The following is a 21,934-nucleotide window of genomic DNA, read 5'->3' on the forward strand; positions in this document are numbered from 1 at the left end:
TGGGACTCGATCCTGAGTTTCAGGGTCACGCCCTGGGCCGAAGGCAGGCGCTCAATCCCTGAGCCACCCAGGCGTCTCTACTTGTTGATCTTTATGCAAGTCTTAATTACTATAGGTATATAGTCAGCCTTGAAACAAGATAGTATAAATTCTCCAAATTTATTCTTTTTCCAGATTATTTTGAATATTCTAGGTATTTCAATTTTCATAAATATTTTGAAATTATAAACTTCTCCAAACTACTGGTGGGATTATAATTGGGATTATGTTAAATCTAGTAAGAATTTGCTGTGTTGGACAATAATTGATATTTTAACAGTATCAAGGTTTCTAACCCATGAACATGGTATATGTCTTTATTTCTACTTACCTCTATTTATTATTAATCTTTATTTTCCTTTAGCAATATTTTGTAATTTTGTGGGTAGGTGCTGTGCCATTTTTTGTATTAAAATTTTCCTTGAATATGTCATGAGGATTTTTTGGACACTATTTTAATGGAATTGTTTTTAATTTAATTTTTAGTAGTTTGCTGCAACATATAAAAATACAATTAATTTTTATATCTTAATCTTCTACCCTGAAATTTTGGTAACTAAATTCTTAGTTGTGATAGTTGTTTTGTAGTTTCCTGGAGATTTTCAGTGTCAATATTTACATTTTAAAAAATACAATTCTTTAGCTATAAATTTCCCTGTAAGTACCGCTTTAGCTATATCACACAAAATTTGAAATACTATAATTTTTCTTTTTAAAAATTTATTTATTCATGAGAGACACAGAGAAAGAGCCAGAGACATAGACAGAGAGAGAAGCAGGCTCTCTGTGGGGAGCCCAATGTGGGACTTGATCCTAGGACCCTGGGATCACAATCTGAGGCCAAAGGCAGACACTCAACCACTGAGCCACCTATATTTTCATTAGTATTTAGTTTATAATATTTTCTAATTTCTCTTGTGATTTCTTTTTTGACTCATGAATTATTTAGGCATGCATTCTTTAATTTCCAAACATTTGGGGTTTTTTCTTTTCTTATTGTTTTTATTGTAATTTATTCAATTGTGGTCCAAGAACATACTCTATATAATTTTAATCCATTTACATTTATTGAGACTCACTTTATGCCTAGTTTGTGGCTTATATTAGAATATACCTTGCCTACTTGAAGGAAACATGTATTTTTAAAGTCATTGGGTTTATATTAAATAAATATCAGGATGACTAATGTTATTCAGATCTTTTATATTTTTACTGATTTTTAAAATCCAGTTATTTTATCCATTTCTGAGACAATTGTGTAAAATCTCCAAGTTTCATTGTGAGGATATCTCTCCTTCCTTTAGTTTTGTCGATTTTGCTTCTTATACTTCGAATGTTTTCTTAGACACATACACATGTATGATTGTTATGTCCTTATGATGAACTGACCCCGTTATCATTGTGAAATGTTCTTCTCTATCCCTGATAATAATACCTAATATTCACTTTGAAGCTTTTTTTCTCTGAGATTAAAATAGCCATTCTATCATATTGATAGTGTTTTCATGACATACTTTATTCCATGCATTTACTTTAATTCTGTTTGTGGTTTTTACATTTCACTAGTATGTAGTTAGGTCTTTTTAAAAATCTTGAAATCTTTTATTTAGTTGGAGTGTTTGGTTCATTGATAGTAAATGTAATTATTGTTATGATTTATTTTGGTCTGCCATGACTTTCTTTGTTTTCTGCTTCTCTCTTACTTTCTGCTTCTCTTTTCCTATATTATTTTGGATTAATTGAATGTTTAGAATCCCTATTTATTTATTGATCTTAGAGCTTTACTTTCTTATGTTTTAAAATTATTGCTCTAGGGATTAGAATATAAATCCTTAATTTAATTTACAGTATCCTTAGAGTTAATCTTCAAGGTCATATTTTCCTGATTATTTATGTGTTGAGTCATTTGAGGTTGCATCCTGGACATTGTGAATGCTATGTTGTAGAGACTTTGAATTCTATTGTGTTTCTTAGAAAATAGGTTTTTAACAAGCAGTTAACTTGGTTAGACTTACAATGAAACTCTTGCCTCTTGGGAAGCCACACAAATCTCAGTCCACTCATTTTTTTTTTCTTCACTAGACTGTTTACAGCCTGCCCCCATATAAGGATCTTTAGGGGTCAGCGAGACGTTTGGACAGAGCTCATGTGCCACATTTGAGGGTCCCTTTCTCTGGATTTCTCTGAAGAGGAATTGTGGCTGAGAGAATTTAGGAGTTTTGCCTATAATCTCATGGATAGTGGCTGAACTTCCATAGCAACAACACACATTTAAAAATCCTAATGAAACTTTGTTTTTTATCATCCTAATGCTAAACATTTGATAGCTTAAGGAAAATGGAAGCATCTCTTTCAATCCACAGCACAATTGGCACCACATAGAAGCATATCATTTTATCCTTCACATCACTAATAATTTGGTCCAGAATTCCCTGCATTCTTTTGTGGCACCCTACCAAATCTGTACATATCATGACTTCTGAATTGGTTATATCCTATCATCTTCCTTGAAAGGTTTTTTTTTTAAGATTTTTATTTATTTATTTGATAGAGAGCACAAGCGGGGGTGGGGGATAGGTAGAGGAAGAAGGAGAAGCAGACTGCCTGCTGAGGAGCTCAACAAGGGACTCGATCCCAGGACCCTGAGATCATGCTGAGCCTAAGGCAGACACTTACCTGACTGGACTACCCAGGTGCCCCCTTGAAAGTTTTGTCTACATTTTCTGCTACACCTATGCTGCTGTTTGCCTGCTGGCTTGGCTCTCAGAACAGGCAGTCCAGGGTATAAATGTGTTAAAACTATTGTGATCCTAGATCTTTTTAAAAATGCAGACTTTCTAGAGACTCAACTTTTAAGTCATTCTTGGGTTGTAGCAGTTTCTCGATGACATCCAGATTCATGTAGAATATACACAAACATCCAGTATTCAGGATGAGGTTAGTTTACTTTCAGGCAATAGAACCTAGCTTTGTTCTGGTCAAAATACCAAATAATTACTGCCTTTCATGAAATGCAGATGAAGTCTGTGTGACTATTATTAACTTCAAGGTGGAGGTGGACCGGCACAGGATGATGAAAACCACCCTCCTGATAATGAATGGATATTTTGGCTTTGCTTCCTGCCTTTGGCAGGTTCGATATCTGGCATTTAGCAAGAGTTTTTAAGCAAGACATTTCATTGTTAAACTATGTCAGTAGCCTTGATTATCAGGAAAGAGCACATGTGAATGCACAGAAATCTCATTTTACTTTCATGCTGGGAGAACTTGTGCTTCCCCAATACAGTAGTAACAGCTGTGGGCAATCCATTGATTTTTAGCAAGAATTTACTGATATATTTTTTAATAACCCTTTCTTCTATGAGTGAATTTTCTGGCAGTTATACGCCAACAGATTAGTTTCCGTCTATCCAGTGGAAACACTTTAGGTCTGGGAGTCAGGCTGACTCTGATCTGTGGTCCTTGGGATTCTTAGGAAAGTAAATTAAACACTCTGAAACTTCGTTTTCTCATCTGTGAAATGGAAAGAGAACAGAGAACCAGAGGGAACGTAAGGGCTGCAGTTTTTACTTTCCAGCATGCTTTGCAGTTGTCTGTTATCATCATAACATCCCTTTTTTTAGAGAACAGCCTCCCACTCCACATGCACCCAGGACCCCTCCGCTCACTCTCTGAGCCAGCCACATGGACCAAATTCAGCTAGACTGGTGCTTGCTCTTGAGAGTGGCATTATGACTGAAGCCCCGCCATTCGGAATCTTCCCACGGAAGCAGTGGTGAAAGACTTGTTCTTTTCCCTTCATGAAAGACATGATGTAAAAAAACAGGTCTGCATGTTGGTGGCCATTTTCCAAAGCAACTGGTAAAGATTATGATCTGTTTGTTTTGTTTTGTTTTTAAGATTTTATTTATTCTGGGGAGAGAGAGAGAGGGAGCAGAGGGAAGGGCAGAGGGAGACAGAGAGGGAGAGAATCTCCAGCAAGCTCTGTGATGAGCACAGAGCCCAACACAGGACTCAATCCCAGGACCTTGACATCATAACCTGAGCCGAAACTAAGAGTCAGACCAACCAACTGCACCATCCAGGCACTCCAGGCAAAGGTCTATGCCCACCCTGTCTCCGTAAAGAAACAAACAGATGTAAGAGGTGGGTGGAGAATACAGGGTCTAGACTAGAGTGAGCAACCATAGTTCCTGAGAGCAAAATTCAAGGAATTATCACTCCCAGGGTCCTCCAAGTACAAAGTACTGAGCTGCGCTTGCTTCCTGTACTTTGTATTTTAGACTCTTTGCTTGCCTCACCCTAGATGGCCCTGCTGGTTACTGGCTGAGCTTGAGTTCTTTCAGGAACTCATATAGAAGCGCAAGCATCTGGGATCGCTGGGTGGCTCAGTGGTTTGGTGCCTGCCTTTGGCCTAAGGCATGATCCTGGAGTCCCAGGATCGAGTCCCACATTGGGGTCCTGAATGGAGCCTACTTCTCCCTCTGCCTGTTTCTCTGCTTCTTTCTCTGTGTGTGTGTGTGTCTCTCATGAATAAATAAATAAAATCTTAAAAAATAAAGAAGTGCAAGCAGCTTATGAGGAGGTGAACCCAGAAAACCCTTGCCAGAGAAGGGGAGTGAGCATAGAAAGGAAGGCAGCCAGTGATGGAGCCCCTCCCAACTGTGGTGCCTGGACTCACCTCCCTGTGGGACTTCTGGGAGACAGTGCAGAGTGAGTGTGCCTGGGGGCCTCTGAGCTTAGAGAAGCTGATGCTTTTATACACAGTTCCCCCTTCTTCACTGGTGGAGGGCTGCTCCAAGCTACATTATGCCCTGTACTTCTGGCTTGTCCTGTATAGGGTGGAAAAAGACCCCCAGAAGAGTCACAAAGGCTCATAATGAGCTGCCTGCAGTGTGTGAAGGTGAATGAGAGGGGACACAGGCAGGTACCACCAGTGCCACCATCACTGTGTCCTTCCAGTCTTCTGGGCTCTCCACTGTCTTGACCAGCTACGGAAACTGACATCCTGTTTTGCTTACGTGAGATCCTGTGGGGTTCCCAACATTTGCAGCCTACAGAGTCCTGACCAGTCAGAAACTCATAGTCATTGTCCTGGGAACCAGACCCTTTTTATCATCCTGTCCGAACAGCCCAGTGTGCTGGATGTTATTATCTCCCTCTTAACACATAAGATGAATCAGAGGCCCAGAGAGGATACCACTGTCTCACACAGCCTGTCTTGTTTCCACAAGTCCCTCCCAAATACAGAAGTTAGATTGAAACCAGCTTTCATCCCATGCATATCAGCAGGAAACCATAATATAGGGACCAGGAGGAGAATCCCCATCAGCATCCAACAACACTGAATGTTTGATTTGGGAAGCAGCAGAGCATAGAAGAAAGAGCATGGGCTCCTGAGATGGAGAGGTCTGGGCTCAGATTCTGGCCTTGGTACTTCTGGCCATGTGCACTTAAACCCACCACAAAGCTTCTGCAAACCTCGGCTCTTTTGAAAAGAAGGTCCGTAGTGTTCTTAAAGGTTTACTGTGAAAATAAAGGGGCAGAGACCGTGCAGCTCCCAGAGCCATACCTGGCATCTGGCTGGCATTTTCAAATGCCGTTTGTGTCTTCTTGAAACCAGTGTGGCTGGGATTTTCCTGCATGACCTGGTGGGTTCTGGGAAGTTTGGGGTAGTCACCTGAAGGAACCTGGAGGGAAGAAGACCTGGTTCTCTTAGCTTCACCTGGACCCCTCACAGCACATCTGGCTGAGGGGTGGTCTGCCTTCACCATCAGACTCATACTCCTGCAAGGTTAGGACATTTCATACTCACTACCCATCCCATCAGCACCAGGCTCAGTGCTCAGCACATGGTAAAGACCCAGTAAATGCCACCTAGAGAATGGACGAGAGAGAGGAGAGAGAGCCTGTCCATGTGGAAGCTGGTTGTGTGATAAAGCATAAATATGATCGTGTGGTTGCTGCCTCAGATGCCCAGCAGCTGCCCTACCACTCAGAACAAACACCGGTCTCTCCATGCCAGCCTGCAGGTCCCCACAATCTGGCTCACAGGTTTTTTTTGATGCCCTTCTCCACTCTTCCCTCTTCCTGCTCATTCCACTCAATCCTTCTCATCTTCTAACATGCTGAGCTTAACTCCGATTCAGAGTCTGTATGCTTACTGCCCCCTCAGGTTTGACTGCTCTCTCCTGGTCTCTGCAAGCCTCACTCATTCCATACAGATCTCTGCTTAAGTGTCCCTCCTCACCATCTGCCTAAGTGTCCCCTCCCCCTCCCTCTTCTGAAATATACCCTCCCCCCTTCCTTTGCTTAAGTGTCCCCTCCCTCAGGGTCTTCCCTGAACACCCACCCCACTTGACCACCCACCCCCAAGTGCTTCATATCCCCTACCTGTTGTAGTCCCCTTGCTTCAGAGCACCTGTTGCCACCTGGAATTCCATTATATGTTTATTCATGAGTTCTCTTGGTTATTGGTCTCATGTACCAGAATATGGGCTTTGTGAGGACAGCAGCATTTCCTCATTGTTCACTGTTGTATCCCTAAGCAGTATACATACAGATGCCTACTACACAGTATATTTACAGATATATATATATGTACACATATATACAAAAAGCACATACATACTATGCAATGAACTAAGCAGGCACATAGAGATACAGAGACACTAAGCAGTGTATGTGTGTATGTATACTATATACCAATATATATATGCACACACATGTACATGCATATAAACACACACGCCCAGTAAGCAGTATATGTACATGTGTGCATGTATGTATAGATACATATGCATATATATACACACACATAAAGTATATGTATATGTACACATATATAGATATATGCCCTATAAGCAGTATCTATATACTGCTTTTATATATATAGTATATACCTTATATAATATATAATATTAGTATATGTATTATGCCATATGATATACTAATAATATACTTTATGCTATAATTGGTATAATTATGTATAATGTATAGTATTAAAACATGATATACAGCAATATATATGGTATATAGATACACACGTTTATGTATATACATATATATGTATACCCATCAAGCAGCATACACACATACATACACATGTGCACATACATATATACACACCCACCAAGCAGTGTGTATTACCTATTCATGTGTGTGTATAAAGCTATACATATATGCTATGTTTATGTATATGATACATATGTATGCATATATGAGTGAATGAGGAATTTGGCAATTAACTAGTCAGCCGATGAAGCTGGCTGGCTATTTCTGTGTCTCTGGGTTGGGGTCCTGAAGTGCACCTCTGTCTCCCCTGCCACAGATTCATGTCTCACAATTGGCCCTCCAGCTATCTCGGTCCCTGGGTCCTCCTGCAGCCTTCCTCTCGGCCCTCTGCATACACCCCTTGACCATTCAGTGGTGGGGCAAGTCCAAGCTTTCTTCTGTGCCGGCAGAGAGTGCAGGGTGAAGTGTTCCACTCGGAGTTAACTTTGAAGTCAATAGGGCATAATTATTTTCAAGGAAGGGAGAGGAACCTTTGGCAGAACCTTCTGAGCAGCTTGCTTCCAAAGTGTCTTTCTTAGATTGGCCATTGCGCCTGCAGCTTAAAGAGCTGCAGGGTTGAAGCAAAATAAACAGAAGTTAATTAAAATTCATGGACTAGCCAGAGGCAGTCTGCACACAAAATAGCAGAGAGTGGCACAGAGTTATATGATAATAACTCTTTATGTCCCTCGAAGGAAGATTCTGGATAAGGCTGAGCTGGACTTGCACAAATGATCATCCCAGACTCCACACAGCCTTACTATGCAGTGATGATCACTTCCATGCCCAAGCATGTTATTAGTTGTCTCATTCCACATTCCAGACTTTCATCTGCATGTAAATTTGTGGCATAAAAAAAGTATATTTGATTAATAGCAGACTAACTGATTGAGTGACCAGACTGTAATAAATCCGTTCTGGAAAGAAATGGAGATTAGAGTTTCTATATATGTTTATAAGTTTGAATGTTTAGAAGCTTTGACTTGGTGTGTCGTTTTTTTTTTTTTTTTTTTTAGTGTTTTAGGGTTTTTTTTTTCCTTTTATCTTTTAAAGTGTTAGGTCTCCAAGATGATGGTAGCACTATGGAACACACGGCAGGAATCAAACAGGAAATGTTGATGGCAACTGCTCTGTCCCGGCATCATTCTAGGTGCTTGTGATGGTGTGATGAACAAGTTGGACAAGGTCCCTGAGGCCACAGAAACTAACACACAAACATTAAACAAACACAATGACATAGTGATGATAATTGCTCTGCAGAATATGTACAGAGCAGCAATCTGGGAGGATAAGACTGATTTTCTTGGAGGAGAGGGCTTAGGGAAGGTCTGAGAAGGAGATATTTAAGCTAAGACCCTATTGCTGAGAGGAAGACAGACCATGTGACGATCTGGGGAAAAAAGAACATCATGGGCAAAAGGGACACCAGATGCAAAGGTCCTGTGGCAGGGGCAGTTAGCAGTGTAACAGCAGATGTGTGTCAGATGCTCAGCTAGCACCATGTCTGCTGCAGTGGGGGCTTGGAATACGTGGTTGGTGTCTTTAGGGAAATGCAAAAGTTTTTCAGTTTATGGCCCCAGGCTTAGAGAGATGCAGCTCCAGAGTCTGGCAGAGCTGAATTGGAATTCTGGCTCAAGCAGGTGACTCTGGGCAAGTCGCCTAACTTCCTGTGCCTGTGAGCTGTTCCTCTTATGTAAGAATTGTTTTAGAATCCTTAAACATGATGCTTTTACTAGAGGCCTTTATTGTTTGCACAGACATCTTTTATAGAAGATAGAATCCATTTCTCTTTAATGAAATATTTATTCATTTCATATTAATTAGGTTGTGCTTGGCTTGAGGCATACTTTGGAGGAATTTGCTGGCTCCTAGGGATCGCTTTTTTAAGAGCTAAATATCACAGAAAATGCAGGCTCACTCGTGAACGGCTTTCAGGCATCAACCAGAGCAAATGACCCATTACTGACCAATCTGACAGACCTCACTGATCTCCTGCATTTTCTAGTGTCCTCCCATAGTGATGTCTCATTCTGTCCTCGGGATGAGCATTCTCAGGCTTTCTCACGCTTATGGAGTGGTTCTAACTTGCTTCACCCAAAAGGACACATTTCCAGCATCAGGGGCCTCAGAAGCACCACGGCTGGTCCTGTGGCACTTGTTCCCTTGACCTTTTTTGGCATTTCCTGACCCAGTGGGCTCCCCTGTGACTCGGGGAATAGGAGGGATCAGTGTATATGTAAACAGTGGCATTAATTCTTTTTTATAGAACACAGGATTAGCTTTTGGAACTGCCTCCAAAGCTTTCCTCTACTCTGCTGTCAGAAAGAACTCCCCTCATCTGCAAACCCCAGTTTTTCGAATTGCTTGTTTATTCTGTCTTTTATTCATTCAGTCACAATTATACACCTAGATCCACTTAATAAGTAAAGATTACTTATTTATTTGACAGCGAGAGAGAGCATGAGAGAGAGAGAGTGAGAGAGAGAGAGAAAGCAAGCAGAGGGAGCGGCAGAGGGGGGAAGGAGAAGCAGACTCCCCGCTGAGCAAGGAGCCTGATGTGGGACTCGATCCCAGGACCCTGAGATCATGACCTGAGTTGAAAGCAGATCCTTCATCGATTGAGCCTCCCAGGTGCCCTGCCCTTTCTTTCACCTACATCCACTTTGAAAACCCTCCAGTAGCACCTTCAAAGACACATCCAGAGTAATGTTTGACCACATATCCGGACACCGTGTCCCAGCCCAGCTGATACATAGAATTACCTCTCATGACAATTATGAAATTGTTCCTGGAATCTTTCTTTCTTGGGGCACTTCTACACACCCCTATGACGTTCTCTGTTCTTACCTTCATAACACATATGAAGGATGATCATAATCACAGTAGTAAATCATGTGGAAAGCGCTTAACCATGCAACCTTCATGACCACCCATTAAGATAAGGGCACTCCTATCCACATTTCAGATGAGCAAGTTGAGAAAACTGCTAACACATGCTAATGTGCACCAATGCATGTTCATTTCTTTACACTCCCAGAGGGGCTATGGTGATGCACTTCCTTCTCTCTCTGCCCTACACCTCTATTCTCATGAAATCAACTCTTGATGACTGAGAAATAGTCTTTTCCAGAATGTCTTTCCCTAATCCCATAACCTGGTTAGGATTCCTTTTCTGGGTCCTTTAGACTCATGTGCTCACCTCCCCCCGTAGCACTGCCTTTTTCTAAATAATTATCCATTCATTCCTTCAGCCAGCCACACCCTATCAATCAGATGCCTGCCACATGCCAGGCACCATTCTGGTTCCTGAGGACGGAGCCGGGAACAAAAGAGGAAGAAATCCCTATCATCATTGAGTTTACGTTACAGAGGGGAGACCCACAATGGATAAACAGATAAACCAAGAAGCATGTTCAGTGACAGGAGCTCCTCAGATGGTAGAGGAAATGCGGATGGAGGAGGGGGTTGCTCTCTCACGTGGAGAGGTCAGGAATGCTGACCTGATAAGATGACTCATGAGCAGAGCCTGGAGGAGGTGAGGGCCCAAGACTGGGACGGACACGTGGGGAAGGATATGGGTAATGCAGGAAAAGCAGAGAGGCCAGAGAGGGAAGTGAGCAGGGAGGCCAGATGTGCATGGAGGGGAGGTAGGGCCAGGCCATGAGGGCCCCGTGGCTAATGGTGAACAGCTCTGGCTTTTATTCTTGAATATTGTCTGCTTATCCCATTTAACTCAAGTTCGTGTTTTGGCAGTGCCATGTCTTCTTAACTAATGTGGCAGCAGGCCCATGGCAGGCACTTAATAACTGTTTCCTGAGTAAAATATTCATCCAGATGTGTATTTTTCTTGAGGCTGACTTTTGATTACTCCAATGAGGCCACCATTGGTCAGAGGCCACATGGGCCTTTGGTGCTTTGAAAAGTGACTGCATAGTTTGTGTATCAGATGAGAATGTTCTCAGCAGCAAGAAATGGAAAGTCTGTCTTATGGTGGTTTAAACAAAGGGGGGTTATTTTTCTCACATAACAGGAGATCTGAAAGTAGGTGACTCCTTGATAACAGATTCAGCATCTCTGAAATGCCTTTGGCCTCATGGTTGCAAGGGGCTGCTGCAGCCCCAGACATTACATATGTGTTCCAGATAGAAAGGACAAGAAAAATGGTGAAGGGGAGAAATTGGGGCCATCTGTAGCTATTCCCTGTTATCCAGAAAGCAAGACTTCCAAGAAGCTTCCAGCAGACTAATATCTTATTGGCCAGAACTGTGGCATCCGTTGGCTGCAAGTGAGTAGTTAATGGATCACGCTGCCTCCTTGAAGAAAATTGTCATCCCATTGTAGAGGAAGGAGGGGGAGGATGCATATTATGTAGTTCAGAGTCATTGTCTGCTGAAGCCAGTCTTCCTGTCGCAGAGGATATTTGAACAATGGCATCCAGCATGATCACTCTTTTTAGTGAACCTATTTCATCCTGATTTTTTTTTTCTTGTTTGTCTCCACATTGGTTGTTTCCCAGAATCTCACTCCTGCAAGCATAACCAGTGTGCTTTAATGCACACCGTGATGGTATATTCACTCAACAGCCTTTGCTAAGTTCACGGGGCAGGTGAGCAGCAGAGCGATGAGCTGAGTCCAGTGGGCGGCGGGGGGAGGTGCCAGGGGGGGCTCATGGAAGGACCAGTGCCAGCCTTTGCACCTGCCTAGCTCTGCGTTCCCAGCTCGGCTCTGACCTCTGATTCTGGGGTCCCCTGAATCCCAGAGGCTGGCTTGCCTGAGCTATCAGGTGGAGGTTAGAGTGCTGTCAAGGTCATTGAAGATGCAGTGGACAGGGACTTTCCTGGAGCCCAGCAAAGGGATTCTCAATCAGCCTGCACATCAGACTTTCCGGGGAAGCTTTTAAAAACCAAAAAAATCCCAGGGCCTCCCAGACCTCTGGCTGTGCTGCAGAACCCAGATCTCCAGCACTCTGAATGTGACGTGGGGCTGGAGACCCCTGGACGCCGGGGCTGTGGAGGCTTTCAAAATGCATTGGCTCCCTTCTCAACTCCTACATGGAGATGTCTGCTTGACATGTGCCTTCCTTCTCGCAAGTCACCTGAAATCCACGCTAGCTATAATTTATTTATCTGTCCCAGTAAATTGTGATTCATAATGATAACATCAGTTCCTAATTGAATTAGAATAATGAATGTTAATTGGGTGTTTGCCTTTTGGCAGCTTGGGTGGCTTTGGCCAAAATGCTCACACTCTGCCTCTTTAACTGTGGCATTTCTCATGGAAATCTGTGCTGTGCTGTGAAGGAGCTTGGTACCACTGGGGACCCGTCTCTTGTCTTTTGAAGTTGGAGATTCCCAGGACCTGGGCGGCCAGTCTGCTGGAGGAGAGTACTTACTTGGCACCTGCCAGGAGCTCCTGAAGTTTCAGCAGATTCCCTCCATCACAATGTTGCCATGGGATTTGGAGCTGGGAGGAACAGAAGCCCCTCCTCTTATACTGTCAATAGGGTGGCACTAAGGATGCTGACCTGCTTGCAGCCACACAGGGTATGGTGGGCATGTTGTAAATGAAATCCAGCTCCTTTCTGGACTCTACCTCAGGCCTGGGGATCAGTGTCAGGGAGGCCTTGTGATCAGGAGGCGGTAATGCCTGCAGGGAGTGAGGCCAGGGGAGGCCTGCAAGAGGGTATTCTAAGCAGAGGGAACAGAATATGCTCCTGCCAGGCATCCAGGGCTAAGGTGACAAATTCACATGTCTGAGCCCTGAAAATTTGGGGTTTGATAGGGACCCAGGCAGTATGGCCCCTGCCTTCATGATACTTGGGTTCTGACCATTAGACAATAAACAGGGATTTATAATCCAGTGCATGAAGAAGTGCAAGATTCATAATCCGGCATGTGAAGCAGCACAGGATTCATAATCCAGTGTGTGAAGCAGCTTGATAAAAATAGGGCTCTGGGAGCCCGTTGGGAAGGGTCTAGATATCGACTTAAAAAATAAAGGGAAGCTTCCTAAAGAAAGCAATCAATGGCCACAGAGTTAGTGAGTGAGGGGGTGGGGAAGGAGGCAAGAAGTGTAGAAGGCGGTATGGTGTATTTGTGTGTGTGCATGTGTGTTTGTATATGTGCATCGTGTGTGTGTGCTCTCTGGTGTGTGCATATGCGTGTGTGTGGTGTGTGTGTGTGTGTGTTGTGTGTGTGCACAGACACATGCGTGTCAGAGGTAACATAGGCAAGGAGGGCTTGGAATGCCAAGATACAAACCTTGAATGAAAGGTCCCATTTTCTGAGTCTCATTTTTCTGAACTAGGCAAAGGGACACCTGCCGAGACCACAGCAGAGGTGGGACCGTCCAGTTGGGAAGCTCTCACCATGAAATGCTCCCGTATGAAATGTCAAGCATTAAACTCTAACCAGCAGACGTTGCTCTGCTCACAGAGACTCAGATGGAGAGAACACAGGCCATGGGATTGGGCTAGAATGTGGGGTCCTGGGAGGCATGGATGTTGGGAGCTGAGCGCACTCAATGCCTCCTCCTCCTCCAGGGCTTGGGGTTGGATTCCAGGCATGTCTGTCCATCTCCCACCAGCCCATGTTTATGGGGTGCCTGGGTGGCCCACACGTTGGGCTGGGTTCCATGGAGAGCTGACCGTACTAGACCTGGGAGGGTCCATCCTCACCCCCAAGTGCGAGAGAGTGAGGATCACAGGGGCCCTTGGCCAAGCCGCTCAGCCACAGGTGGATGGCCATGCGGAACATGGACTGCCTGTTTGGCCTCCTTGGGTTGCCATAACTAAGAATCACAGGGGGTGTGGCTTAGAACAGAAGTTTATGTCCCAGCTCTGAAGGCTTGAGGGAGGATCCATGTGTGTGCCTCTCTCCTGGGGGCGTTGCGAGCGATCCTCAGTGTTCCTTGGTCTGTAGACGTGTCATCTCTCCAAGCTCTCCCTGCATGGTCACATCACCCTTTCCTCTATGACTTCTCACTTCTTTTCTCTTATTATGAAGACACTGGTTGGATTTTGAGCCCACTGTCATCTCAAGATTCTTGATTATATCTGCAAAGGTCCTTTATCCTGATAAGGTCACGTTCCCAGGCTCTGGGGGTTAGGAAATGGACACCTCTTGTTGAGAGAACAGCTGCTCAACCAGGAACAAAGCCTGCCTACCCTTCCCCTGCCCTTCCCCTTCTCTCTGGTTTTGTTTATTCTGTTCCCTGTGCCTCAGCCACCTGCCTGAGAGAAAGCCTGGGGGTTGCTTCCAAGTGTCCCTACTTCCATGGTTCTGCAATGTGAGGGGCACCAGCCAACCACCCTAGCAGCAAACATTGCCTGGACCAGCCCAGACCCCTCCCCATAGCACCCCTGCCCTTCCTTTAGGTGAATCCTCTACGATGATTATGATGAAGGTCTGGTTATCATAGTAATAGCTGCCATTTGCAGAAGGCCTCTGTCCCAGGAACATTATATGTGCATAATGTCATGGAAGTAAAGAAGACTAGCCTCCGTGCGGCACCATAGCACACCTTCAGAGACATCCCCTCTGAGGCCCACACAACAGTTCTTGGAGGAAGAACATATCACTCCAGTTTTACTGATGAGCAGACAGGCTCAGAGAGGGTGGATGACTTACCCATGGTCACACAGCCAAGAGCTGGATTATAAGCCCTGGTCAGAATGTCTCTGGAGCCCAGACTTTCTGCATGTCTTTGCTCTCCCAGCAGATGTTCACCTCTACCCAGGGCATTAGATTTACCTTACGTCTCTGTTTCAGCCTCCATCTCCTGGTCAGGTTGATTCAGTTGTTGCTATGAACCTTGCTTGGCCAATGAGGAAGGGAGGCCAGACATAGGTGAGTAGGTCCCACTCTTGGTCAGCAGGAGGACCAAGAGCAGAGCCCAGCTCTCCTGGCCCTAGGTCCAGCCTCCTAGGCTGTGTTCTTGAGAAACATGGAGAACCTCTAAGATGCCTTAAAAAAATAGATCCAAGCCCTCAGTTTACCCAGGATGGAGTCAAGGTGCAGCCACACTCATTTCATCAATGTCGAGCTGCCAAGGCCCCATCCCTTAACACATACCCCCCTTATTTGCTTGTGAAACCAAACTTTCAAGCTGCCCCCAACATCCTGTGCCAACTGCCCTTCCCTGCTTTGCCCTGCTAAGTCACACTGCCGAGCTCCATCCAAATCCCCAGCTCTCTTTGAAAGCTGGAATTCTAATTGCACTTTGAAGAGCCTTTTGCAGTCCCTCCCGTCCCTGTCTCTGGGCTGCATTGAGTGCCACATTCCCCCAACCCAGGAGGTGAGAGCCACCTCTTGGCACCTTTGTCTGCTATAACGAGGAGGGTCATGGAGGTCTTTAAACACCGGGCCACAGAACTGGGCCTTTGCACGGATGTGAACTAGTCACAGCCTGTGCTTCTGTAGCTGATGCGCTCAGCTGGACTTCAGGGCTCCCGGCCTCTGCTGAATATCTCTTCTGAGAAGTCACAAGAGAAGTAAGAGGGATGGGAAACCCTCCCCACTGTGTGTCTGCCTGCAGGTGTGGGTCTCAGGGTCTTGGGTCCAGGCTTCTGGAAGTCTCTGCTGGGATGCCACGAAGCCAGGGTCCCCTGGCTGCTTTTGTACAACACATCTTTGCCTCCAGGTGTTTTAAATTGTCAAGTTCACTGGAAAGGAAGTTCCATGGGCCTTCAGTCTCATCCCAGTGATTTTACTGCCTGCAAGAACATCGTTCTGGAGGTGCATGAAATGTGCTATTTAAGACCTTAAGATTCAGGATGCTTATCACCCCCTGATATACCGGGCACTTCTGCTTCCTCGGTCTCATGTAATCATTGTAGATCCCCACCCCCTACCCCCGCCTTGCCACCTCCAGTGGTTCAGGGTGGGCCTGGCTGACTCAGTTCAGACAGAGCCAGAGACTGGGGCTCGGGAGGCAGAACCGGAGCCTTTGCCCATTGTTTTGTATCTGCCTCCATCATATTCACGGTGTGTCGGAGCTAAAAGGAGTCCAGTTTCCAGCAGAGGAGCCACGTGGCACGCCGGAGAAAATCCGAGCTCCTGAGCCGAGTGCCTAGGCCCGTGGTCTCATCCCTGGCTCCCACCTCAAGTGCACTGTCCTCAGGGAGGAAGCCTGTTGATGGAAAGTGCCTGCTGGGGAGGCAGGGTATGGGTTTGAGTCCAGAGACATGAGGAGGGTCTACACCTTCCTGGGCCTCTCTCCCTTTATCTGACAAGCGAGGATCATAATAATAGCTAGCTGTACTGGGCTGAATAGTGTCACCCAAAATTCATGTCCTCCTGGAACCTCTGAATGGAGCTTATTTGGAAGAGGTCTTTGCAGACATAATTCATTAGGATGGACTCTGAACCCAATGCTGGTGTTCTTAAGAAGGAGATGAAATTTGGGCACAGATGCAGACACACAGAAGAGAGAAGGCCACAAGACGGCAAAGGCCGGATGGAAGCCCATGGATGTCAGAGATGCCCAGGGGTGCTGGCTGCCACCAGAAGCCGGAAGAGGCAAGGAAGGACCCTCCCCTACAGCCTCAGGGGAGAGCTGCTGACACTTTGACTTTGCACCTCCAGCTTCTAGAACTGAGAGACAATAGGTGTCCGTTGTAAGCTGCCCAGTGTGTGGTTCTGTGTCAAGGTGACCCAGGAAGTAAGGCCTGTACCTCATCCAGTGATCGGGAAGACTGGCTAATGCAGCCCTCCTTAGGGGTTCCCCCTGCACCACACTCCTTGCTGTGTGTCCTCGGGCCGCAGGTGCTCCTCTGTACCCCTCCGTTTCCCTGAAAGTCTCTTCCTTTCCCATCGTTCCATTCTTGTGCTGGCGCTCTGGCACTAACTCCTCCAGGACACCCTCCGTGATAGCCTCCTCCCACCTACCGCTGCTGCCCGGGCAGGGAGGTCACTCCAAAGTCACGCTGTCTGGGTTTGACTCTCCATCCTGACACTTGGGGTTTTGTGGGACGCTGGGAGCAGTAATGAGTGCACTCAGGGCCACCACATCCTCATGCTCAAGGGAAGATGAGACTTTATTCGAGAGGCCCTTGAGCGGACTGTCAGGCAGAGCATTTGCTCAGCACTGGCCTGCAAGAAAGTGCCCGGGACCCAGGAGCTGTCATCATTGCGTCACGTTCCCACCCCTGCTCTGCCAGCCCTGAGATTGGGGATCCCCGGGAGCCACTTCTCGGACTTACCCTGAGGAACAGGCAAGGGCGCTCGGGTATAGGCGCTGCTTCTGCGGGCCTTGACTCTCTGGCATCGCCGGTCTGTTGCCTGGGCAGCAAAGTGGGCAGAGAGAGTCCTTGAGCAGAGAGGAGAGCAGGGCTGGTGGACAGAGGTGTGTGCGGAGGTGGGGAGGGCCAGGGGACCCCGTGGGCACCGTCACCACTGATTTCAGGACTGCGGACATCAGTGAGTTTGTTTTCCTCCTGGTCTGTGCGCTCCTTGAGGGCAGGGCTGCTCCTTCTGTCTCCTTCCCCAGCACTTCGCACACAGCCGGTGCTTCACGTAAATATTTGATAAACAGGTGCATCTGGTCACACTCCTCCATTTTACAGATGCAGACAGGTTGTGGCCTAGCCAGAGCTGCTCCGCTAGCAAGTTCTCAGAACAGAGGCTTAAACCCAGGGATAGATGTGCAAGGAGGAGCTGACTTCTTTATTATTATTATGGTTATTATTAATATTATTATTTGTAATTGTTGGCCTGAACGTTCTCCACTTTGGCTGTTGCTCAGGTATGCATCGTGCAGAAGCGAGACACGAAGAAAATGTACGCAATGAAGTACATGAACAAGCAGAAATGCATCGAGAGGGACGAGGTTCGGAACGTCTTCCGGGAACTACAGATCATGCAGGGGCTGGAGCACCCTTTCTTGGTCAACCTGTGGTGAGTGACTGCATGCCGGGCCCCATGGCTCTCTCACTGCAAAGAGCCATATGCAAATCTCACTCTGCTGAGAGGAAGCTTCTCCCTGTAGAGAGAGAGGAATGAAATTTTCTCTTTTGGATATTTTGTAGAGTTATGTTCCCCGATTGATATTTTGTGGAGTGCGTTCTCTCATGAAATCTGGAAGCATCTGCTCACTTTTAATTTTAATTATATTCTCTTACCTGATGAATCACAGTTGAAAATAGATTTTGAAGAGAAGGTTTTTGTATTTCTGAGAAAAATGTGTGGAATGTTGTCACAGCTGCCCAAATAGAAGACTTTAGCTTTTGATTTTTTAATTTTTTTTTTAACTTTAGCTTTTTAAAACGTACCACCCATAGTGTTGATGGTAAGAATGCCTCAGGATGGCTGCCCAGGATAGATATGCTAAATTCCAGGTTCTGAATCTGGCACACATGTCGTGCCATGATCCAGCTTCTAGAAGTTTCTCTCCATTCCATCCCTGGCTGTCATCTCTTCTTCAAATTGTCGTGATTATGATTTAGCTGTAAGTTTTTCATAGATATAATGTGTCAGAACAAAAAGTTACTTTTTATTCTTAGTTGATTGAGAGCTTTATCACAAATGAATATTTGATTTTATCAAAACTCTATGTGTCTATTGGGATGGTATTTTCTCCCTTCTATCAATATGGTTTATTATATTGATTAATTTTTGGATGTTAATACAAACTAGTATGCCTAGTATATTTTCTAATTTTTATTAAAATCTGGTAATATTGTGTTAAGTATTTTTTATGTTTGTATTCATGAGGAATGTTGTTGTATAATTTTTTTTTTTGTACATTTTACTGTAGTATCTTTGCCTGGCTTTTATATCAGAGTAATATTGGCCTCACAGAATAAATTTATAAGCTGTCCAAAAAAAAAAAAAAAATGCCACCTGCTGATGGTTCCCTGCCCCTGTGCATTTGCAGTGACATCTCCTCATCTTGAAACTTCCACCTGCATCCCCACCCCCTGCCCCCTCCTCTAAAGAAATCCCACACATTCCTTTTATCCAGCTTAGTAGGCATTTGGAGCAGAAGCCTTCCATCACCCACAGGCCAGCTGAGTGCCCCTCACTGTCTCCACCTACTCTGGGCTTGATCCACCCAGCACAGCCTTTCCTGCAGTGATCCTGAACCCAAATCATTGGCTTACTTATCTGGCCTTATCAAGGAATCGCTTGCTCCTTGAAGGCAGTAGGGACTGTCTGGTTCTTCATTTCTGGGAGTCTCAGACACAGTCGCAGACATGTCAGAGGAGGTACTTGCTCAGTGTTCTTGGAGCTGGATTTTCTTGAAGGGGACAGAACAGGCTGTTCCAGAAACAGATTCTGGCTGTTTTATTCTGTACCTCAGTTGAGCATCATAAGTGACCCCTGATGGGAAAATCTAGTCTGGTTCATGTTCTGTTATGCTACCACCCATTATTCCCATTGCTCTTTACACTCAGAGGCTCTCCGAACACGGGTGATAGAACAAGGGAACATCAGTTGTCCTGCTTGGGAAAACCACAGTATGCCTGGAAACACTGCACACCTGGGCGGTGTCCTGGGGACAGGCCTAACTGTAGGTGACATGCAAGAGCTTGAGTAACAAGTGCAAGTTCTCCATATCTCCAGGCAGCGATGTACACACTCAAGTTGTTTGTGGGAAATAAGCCCTTCCAGGGGACTCCTTAGCATGCACCAAGGGGTCTGGATGCAAGCCCAGACATGTGATGTGCATTGAAGGAGAGGGTTATGTTGGAGCGGCCCCTCTGAAGGCACCACTTTCCCATGCTCTGTTTATGGGCTCCAAGACGTGAGTTAGTGTCGCACACTCATGATTACACAACTGTGCGGGGTAAAGGAGGGAGCTCTCTGCAGTTGTGGGCACCCTGGCATTGCATTTCCATCCAGTGTGAGCCAGAGAGGGTGAACAGCTGTTGGATTTTATAGTCATATCTCGAACCGTCACCCATTAATGGCAATAATAATGCCCTGGCTGGGACGCCTGGTGGCTCAGTCAGTTAAGCGTCCGACTCTTGATTTTGGCACAGGTCATGATCTCAGGGTCATAAGATTGAGCCCTACCTTGGGCTCTGCACTGGGTGTGGAGCCTGCTTGAGATTCTCTCTCTCCCCCTCTGCCTCTCCCCACTCTCCCTCTAAAAAAAATAAAGTAACTAATGCTCTGACTTACCACCAGCACTGTTAGGAGAATCAGCTGAGGGGGAGAGATATGAAGGTATGTTTTCTGTAAGTGAGAATATAGCCTCCTCTAAGAGCTTATATGTACATGCGTCTGTGAATATGTGATAGTAGACAGATGGGCAGTGAAATGCCCTTCAGCCCATTGTCTGGACTGAGCACTTCACGCGCTATTTGGCTCAGAATTTATACAGCTATTGGGCAGAAATTTAAACTTGCTTCTGCACAAAGGAGAATCTCTTGGGTTTTATAGCTAAGGGGTCTAGAATTCCTGCTGGCTTTGGTCTCTCTGTGTCTCTCTGGCTTTCCCCTGCATTAACCTTGTTTTCAGAGCTGTGACTCGTGCTGACCACTGCTTGCTCCGACTTCTCCTGCTAGCCGAACGGTCCCAGCAGAGGACGAAGGGCATGGGGGGCTGCACCTGGCTCGGTCTGTGCCCTTTACAAACGCGGTGGGGGAAGGGGAGGGGGTGGCCCCCACCTGAGTCTCTGGAAGCCAGAATGAGGAAGGAGATGGAGACCTGCGGAGGGAGACTGGAAACCATAGTGTGCCTGCCAGGTGCTCAGGGCCTGCCACCTGTGCTTCCCGTCCATGTGCTGCAGCCTCGCTAACAACCCTGAAAGGTGAGGGCTGAGGGCTCCCTTTCTCAGAGAGGGGAAGCAGGGCTCAAAGCAGCTCATTGCCTGCCTGAATCACTTGAACTGTGATTCAAACTCAAGACCATCCCACTGTGCCCTGAGCTTTTCAGTTTTGTAGGAAAATGACCTCTAACATTTACTGATAAGTATCCCTAACTTCTCAGGTCCCCCAACAGCTTTGTTGGTTTCCTGTTGCCATCTGAATATTATTGTCCCCAATATACAGATTGGGTAATGGAGTCATACTGTGAGTAAGTGGAGGAGATGGGACTGAAGCCAGGCTGTCTGGGTCAGCCCCTCCCCCACATCTGCCCTGCAAAGGCCTGGCCCCTGGCCCCTGGCCCCTGCACCCTGCAGGGAGGCCCCCCTGCTAGGCCTCTGTTTGGCTGCCTCTCTGGCCTCTGCTGGAAGGGAGCATGGAATTGTTTGATGGGTTCATAAGGACACCGTCACTTTGCATTAATTATATGTCAGCTTTTCATCTCATTACAAGGAGGGTGAATTATTGCAGCCTCGGAAATCCTCACCGTGCCCCTTCTTGTTCTGCTCTTTTGCTGACGTGCTCCATAACTGGCAAGGCAAAGGCTGGGCATTGATGATTTGCACGGCAGTTGTGCCTCTGAGGAACGAATGATGTATGCTCCCAAGCACGTGATGATCCAAGTTGTTGTCAAGAGCAATATTTTCACCTATTCTGTGGTGCCGCTGCTTTGCTCTCTAGGGTGGAAGATACTCCAGGCAAAGGGAAATTGGAATGAGAAATCACACCCAGAGAAGTGTGAGGGTGAGGGTAGTGCATTAGCTGGAGCCCTGGAGAGGTGGGAGGGGAGAGGGGGACAAGGGAGAGGTGGAGAGGGGAGGGGAGAGGAGAGGAGGGCAGGAGTAGCAGGGAGGAGAGAGGAGGGGAGGAGGCAGGAGAGAGATGAGGGGGGGGGCAGGAGAGAGGTGGGGAGGGGAGAAGGGACAGGAGAGAGGTGATGGGGACTGTTTCAGCACTGGGGCTGAGTCTGACCTCCTGGGTTCTCATGGCAGCCCTGCTTCTCATGCTGGCGAGGCTGTAAGGGACTGAACT

The 21,934-nt window shown here is 46.1% G+C and overlaps 1 protein-coding gene across 1 annotated transcript in view; it reads left to right on the forward strand.

Annotated features, from left to right (window-relative positions):
* STK32B (serine/threonine kinase 32B) overlaps positions 1 to 21,934 on the forward strand; it is a 389,575-nt gene that overhangs the window by 119,744 nt on the left and 247,897 nt on the right. Inside the window, exon 3 of the mRNA XM_072737792.1 lies at positions 17,836 to 17,987. Coding sequence (XP_072593893.1) covers positions 17,836 to 17,987 — 152 coding nt within the window. The remainder of the gene's footprint in view (positions 1 to 17,835; positions 17,988 to 21,934) is intronic.

Source organism: Vulpes vulpes, chromosome 14 (genome assembly GCF_048418805.1).
Source record: "Vulpes vulpes isolate BD-2025 chromosome 14, VulVul3, whole genome shotgun sequence".
NCBI classification, from domain to species: Eukaryota; Metazoa; Chordata; class Mammalia; order Carnivora; family Canidae; genus Vulpes; species Vulpes vulpes.